At 38.4% G+C, this 6,485-nt stretch overlaps 1 protein-coding gene across 1 annotated transcript; it reads right to left on the minus strand.

Moving 5' to 3' along the window:
* Positions 1-3,389: 3,389 nt before the first annotated feature.
* NDUFA4 (NDUFA4, mitochondrial complex associated) lies at positions 3,390-6,014 on the minus strand (the record flags this gene model as incomplete). The annotated part of the gene is made up of 3 exons (XM_010011221.1): positions 3,390-3,603; positions 5,544-5,604; positions 5,926-6,014. Coding segments are annotated over 3 exons (207 nt in total), but the record flags the coding sequence as incomplete, so codon positions are not given.
* Positions 6,015-6,485: the final 471 nt, after the last annotated feature.

Consider the following 6,485-nt stretch of genomic DNA (forward strand, 5'->3'; position numbering starts at 1 on the left):
TCATTCAATAGTCACACACCAAACTATCTTTAAGGGTAAAGCAGAGTTTGAAAACATCTGAAATGTATTTCCTCAGATGACATTTGCCTAGAAATGCTATGCAAAATTATTCTTTTAATATCAGGCACACCCTTCTAATTTCTTAGAGGCAGTTAGATATTTTACACTCATAGGGAACTTTCCTCACTGCAGACAAATAACATAAATCCTACTTACTGGCTATACTAAAAATACAACCAAAGGAAATACACTGCAACTTGCTGCAGAGTGTGTGTTCATGTGCCAAAACTATGGAAACCTGTAACTCTTTCTGTCCTAGGTGGGCAGAGTTGATTTCAGCTTTGATCACCCTGCTGCGTATCAGGATCATTGATAAGGAGGTGCAGAATAATCTGACAGTGGCAGGCAAAATGCTGTATTGTAAAAATAAGAGACAAATCTCTGTCTGTGGCTCACTAACAAGACACACAGGCCAGGCCTACACTGATCATAAACAACCTGCCACAAACTGGAAGGCAGCAGCTCTATCTATCTTAGCCAACACATAGCAGAGAATCAGCCTTTTTAAGGTAACATGGCATCAGTTTGAGCAAAATTACATGGCACGGTGTTAATGAAGAACCTCAATTTGGGATTTAGTTGTTTCATAAAAGTTAATAGCCAAAGATGAACATTAGAAGCTAAAATAATAAAAATCTAAACTGCAATCATTTCTTCATGCTGTCTACAGGGAATACCATCTTTCACTTCATGAAGAAAGCAGTAGAAGATGGTTTCAAAGAAGCTTTAAAGATGCTTGAGTATTTTAATATAGATGGAATATTGCCAAGCTGTGAAACAGTCGTCTTTCAGAAATAGTACACTACAAAAATGCAAAGAAACGTACTGGATACTGAGAGACCACTAGTGAGCAACTATAAACTAAGGCCAAGCACGTACTTTCATTTTGTATGGAACAAATAGTTCCTCTGCCCCCAAGGAAAACTCAGAATAGAAAAAGGTAAGCAAGAACTTAAGGCCTTGCAGGTCTGGAATTTTTTGAAATAATGAAAAAAGGAACCAGGGATTAACAAAGTGCATTTATAAGTTTAAAAACAACCAAACCAACCAAACAAATAAATACTCCCCTCCCCCAAACTACTAAGGAAATAGTAACAGATCACTAGAATAGTTTATCGACCCATAAGTTAATTTTAAAATATCAAAAAATGTGGAACTTTTCTTTTAGGGATTTGAAGAACACACAATGTCATACTACCAATAATGTTGACGAATTTTGATGCTTCTAGAACCCAAAGCTGAAGATATAAGCAAGTGCTGAATTTCTGCCCACAGAATAACTTAATACAGACTAACTGTAAGTACTGCAGTGAGAAATTAGTCCCATGGAACCAAAAAACAGTAGTATTTTTTTATGAAAATAATGTTATTGGACAAGCTGCTAAGTCACACAAAACATGCAGCATTCTTCCTTTGACCCAGTTTCTTTTTGGAAATTATGTAACCTTTCAAAATTACTATTTCAAGCATTAGAGAAAGAAACAAAATTTTTAGGACATTTATTAGTTTTAAGTTAGGCAGGTAATGGTGACTGTTGTCTATTACCACTTAAAATAGGACAAAAGGAAGTATTGCAACAGAACCATCTAATTCCCCAAAATATTTGGATTTGGATAGCAACCACAGTCCCCAAGAACACTAAAAGACTTTGCCCACCACTGTAAATATCATCTCGGTCATAACATTTATTTTCTTCTTCAGACTCCATGAGACCCTCTCAAACAAGTGAAAGTGAAAACTTCAAGTAAATCCACCATTTTGGTACATAATGAAGATGATCTGAACTGCTACCAAGTAAACCACATACAATTGCATGCAGGATTTTTCCACATAAAATATGAAATCTCTGCAAATACTGTTAATTTGCTGTCAATTACTACAGAATAGTTTTTCTTCTGATCCTGCTCAGTTTATTCTAATATATGTTTTAGCCATGGTTATCTGCATTCTCAAGAGTCTACATTTAAGCAGACTGAAATGTATCAAGACAGGAACAGCTGTACTGTCAGATAGTCCAGAATGATATCCCTTACCCAAGGAAATAACAGATGCTCACAGAAAAGCACAAAGAAGAGCCTACTGCTAGTTACAGACTTGCAAGACCTAGCCAAGCACTGAAATAAGAGAATTCACCCTTGCTAAAAGGTGTTTTTGTTCTTACATGAAAATCTAATTATTTTTCAAATCCTGTACTCTGCCCTGCTTAGTGTGTGCTTCCTTTCCTAAAAAGTGTGATCCACAGGGAATCTTGAATATGTTCCTACAACTTTATTTTTTCCAGTGTTCAAGATTGTCTTCTTAACAAACTGCTTATGACTTTATGTCGTGGTTTAAGCCCAGCCAGTAACTCGGAACCACGCAGCCACTCGTTCACTCTCTCCCCTTCTTCCTCCCCCCGCTCCCAGAGGGATGGGGAGGAGAATCGGAGGAATGTAACTCCCACGGGTTGAGAGAAGAGCAGTCCAGTAACTAAGTAACAAACCACTACTGCTACCAATAATAATGATAAGGGAAATAACAAGGGAAGAGGATACAATTGCTCACCACCCGCCAACCGATACCCAGCCCGACCCGATCAGTGATCTGGGCCTTCCGGGTAACTCCCCCGTTTATATACTGGGCATGATGTGCTGTGGTATGGAATACCCCTTTGGCCAGTTTGTCTCCTGTCTCTGCTTCCTCCCAGCTCCTTGTGCCCCTCCTCTGTGGCAGAGCATGAGACTGAGAAAGTCCTTGGTCAGAATAATGAACATTACTTAGCAACAACTAAAAACATCACTGTTATCAGTGTTGTTCCCAGGCTGAAAGTCAAAACCACAGCACTGCACCAGCTACTAAGAAGGAGAAAAAATGACTGCTGTAGCTGAACCCAGGACACTTTAAAAAACCAACCAACCAAAAAAAAAAACCCTTAAGAAACTACATCTTTTGCACAGCTTGGTGCTTCCCCCTCCCCGCCCTCTTCCTCCTTCCCTCCAGCAACATATGGCAACATTTGTTGCCTCCCTGATGGACAATGACTTGTTAGCATTGACTTTTCTGCTACCAAAACTTCTTAAAGTGTCAAGTAGAAAAGCTCAGGTACAATTAAAAAAATACACATACACACACACACACACACACAAATACACACTTTCAAGTTCTTGCAGATTGGTGTACTGCATGAACATGCAATTACTTCTCTGAAGTCAACAGCGTAGAAAGCCCATCAAGACAACTCTGCTTTCTTGTTCAGGAAACATAAATTAGCTTTTGCTTACTATTTGATCATACCAACAGTTAACAGGAGGATATTCTCATTTTGCAGAGTAAAGAGCAGACACTTCAAGTTTCAGGTGTTTATTAGGCCTCATCAAAAACTTTCAAACACATGATCAAGTGCAGTGCGAGGCAAGTTTGATTATTTCCTGGATGATTAAGCATGACAATTGTGCGGATGACTTTTGGAAGACCTTTCTGTGCAGCTTATGGAGATGAGTGTGCTCTTCAGAAGTCAGGACGGTCCTTTTTCAGTCTACTGTAGTCTACGTTAACGGAGTAGAACTAGGAAAGAGGAGAAAAAATGAGTATCCATTTTCCATGGTATTTATTAAAAACATACATAATTTGAACTCACGTCAGGAAGCTGAATATGATAGTTTGAGTCTGTGCACTAGACAAAAATAAATAAAACCTTTGAAGACCAGTAACATTTTCATATTGTCTTCATTCTGCATACAGTACTAGAAGCTCTGCATTTAAAATGAGGCAGTGTTTGTGTCTACAACTAGAGAAAATCCTGACTATCTCTTGTTTAAACCCAAGAATTAAAAGTCCATTCACAGGAAGTTCTTACAGTACTGCTGAATTTATCCTTTTTGCCCCAAATCTATGTGCTCCTATATACTGAGGCACTATGTTGCTTGCCAAGTGGCACAAAGCATGGTGTACATGATGAGGTCACAAGCAAACATTTTAGAGGAGCACTGCAAAAGGCAAGCTTGGTTTAAGTATCTGCATCCAGAACTGTAAGGTATGACAAAGAGTAAGGAAAGCAAGAACAGATTCTTTCACATTCTCAGTTCCTAATAAAGTTGGACCCCATTACAAGTAATTCAAAAGAGCCCAAACAGTCACTGACGACAAAGAGTTTCCCGACTAAAAGCATATTTTGGCATTCCAGACCGACTTGACATCAATCATGTGATGCTATGGCTTTTCTTTAAAAAGTACGCAATATTTACTTATCAGCTTGGTTATTTTTAGTTATGACCAAATTTGATATTTTTTTTTTATTTCCTCAGAGAAAACAAAACAGCCTCCAGCACATTCAAATTAAACCTTTTTGTGAAACTCCTACAGTAATGATCAGATTTTCAACTCTTTGTTTTGGGAAGACTGAGGAAGTTTACGCAACAGAGAGCAGTTTACAAAAGAAAAAACGATTGCACCAAGCACTAAAACTTATTATATCAGAGCTTTTTACTCAACAGTCATCCTCAATTTAAGGGTATCTATCTGCCTTTCCATTTCCCACAGTGCAGATCTGGAAGAAAAAAAATCCTCAACGATACACACACACCCAAATATGGTAAACCCCGAGGTTGTGTTTGCATGCTGAGAGAATGGGAGTGCTACACAAGGCATGCACTCTCTAAAAGAATTTGTGCTGGCCTCTGAGTTGAACTGGTGTTTTTTAGGTATTTAAGAAACAGTAACATTCCAGAAACAGCAATGAAAACAAAGTATCATGTTCTCCTGAACCTTTAAGGGAGTCACAACATATTTTATTTTGGAGTATGGGGTTTTTTTGCTTATTTCAGCAGTTGGAATGGTAAGGTATGGCACTGAACAGACACTAGCTTTGAAGACATTGTAGGTTTACTTTTTTAATAGCTTAAAGATAATCTTCAACTATTCTTAACAGGAATCTAATAAACTAGCACTTCAGTAAAACAAAAAAAACATAATTTCTATGACCTACCAAATGTTTTACACATCTTTGCATGCTTTCTCATTAATTCATGGAAATAACTTGAATATTACTTAAAGGACATTGCTATTGCATCCAGTTACTTACAAACAACTGTTTTGTTTTCAAACAATCAACTGTAGAACTAAATTAGTGTTTATGTTAAACACTGACATTTTCCTGCTGTGCTTCTCATTAGTAAAGGCCAATAGTTCATAGTTTAGAAAGCTTTAGTTCAGAACTTACACGGTTTTGTCATTCTTCCTGTAGTTTATTTCTGAGTATTATGAGCTGGTATATTCTTCCTCTCGCATATGATTCTTTTCTTACAGTGCAATATATGACTGCTTCCATACAGAATTCTTTCGCCCCATTACCAACCAACTCAAAAAAAATTTTAGTTCTCAACTCAGCTCTCTCTGCTCAAGAGTTCTAAAGACAAGCAAACATTGCACAGTAGAGGAAATACATCACTCATTCAGCTGTTTCCCAATACACACAAACAACCTTAAAGAAGTGTTTTTATGTTTACCTTGTACTGGTCACTGGGAGACAGCTTATTCCAAGGTTCTGGATTATTTGTCTTGTCCCAGCTATTGAGAAATGTAACATAAGAGAACATATTAAGAAAAATCAAACTACCTTCAAAATAAATATAATTTGTATGAATACTGTAGTTATGGAGAGTCATCCATCCAAGTAAGTTTACACAGAAAAAGACACAGTCCTTTGTTAGCAGTCTCTAAATATCATATGACAAACAAACAAATCTTCAGATCAAGGAAATGTGCTCACACTTAGTGCCAATGATATTGGAGCAAGACATTAAGGCCTCCAGAAACATAAAGATCAAGGCAGTGAAATTTAATATATGCAGCAAGTGGTCTGAGCACTGTGAATTATTTTATACATACCAGACATCAGGGTTGAACATTGCCAAACGCATGAGATACAGGCCTGCGCCAACGCCTCCAGATCCAATGATCAAAAACAGAGGGATCAACTAGAAGAAAAGACCAAAAATGCTATACCAAAATATAACAAATAGTATTATTACACAGCATTTCCAACTAGCCCAGTGACAAACTAAAGAACAAGCTCACACACTCTGGAGCCGTAACGCACAGCTCTCTAAACCCAACATAAGCTCCCTATGTGCAGGACATGCCTGGAGTCAGAGAGGGACTAGCAGCTACGAAGAGGAAGACACGAAAATCATACTGCTACACGCAGAACAACCAAACGTCCTGTAACAGCAGATTTCTGAGACACGCACAGTAGTCACTCCAACCGCCCAAACCAGCCCCTACTATTGTACCCGTGATCATAAAGAAAACGCGAGTGGGGCCGTAAAGAAGCGAGCAGGAACCACCTTGACCGTCACTGCTGCATCACGAGAAGAGCCCACATATACTCCAGGAAAAGGGGGACCTGGCGGTGTGTCGCCGGCCGGCCCTGAGCTATTCCCAAGCCG

Source organism: Nestor notabilis, unplaced genomic scaffold, assembly GCF_000696875.1.
Source record: "Nestor notabilis isolate BGI_N333 unplaced genomic scaffold, ASM69687v1 scaffold14673, whole genome shotgun sequence".
Taxonomy (NCBI): Eukaryota; Metazoa; Chordata; class Aves; order Psittaciformes; family Psittacidae; genus Nestor; species Nestor notabilis.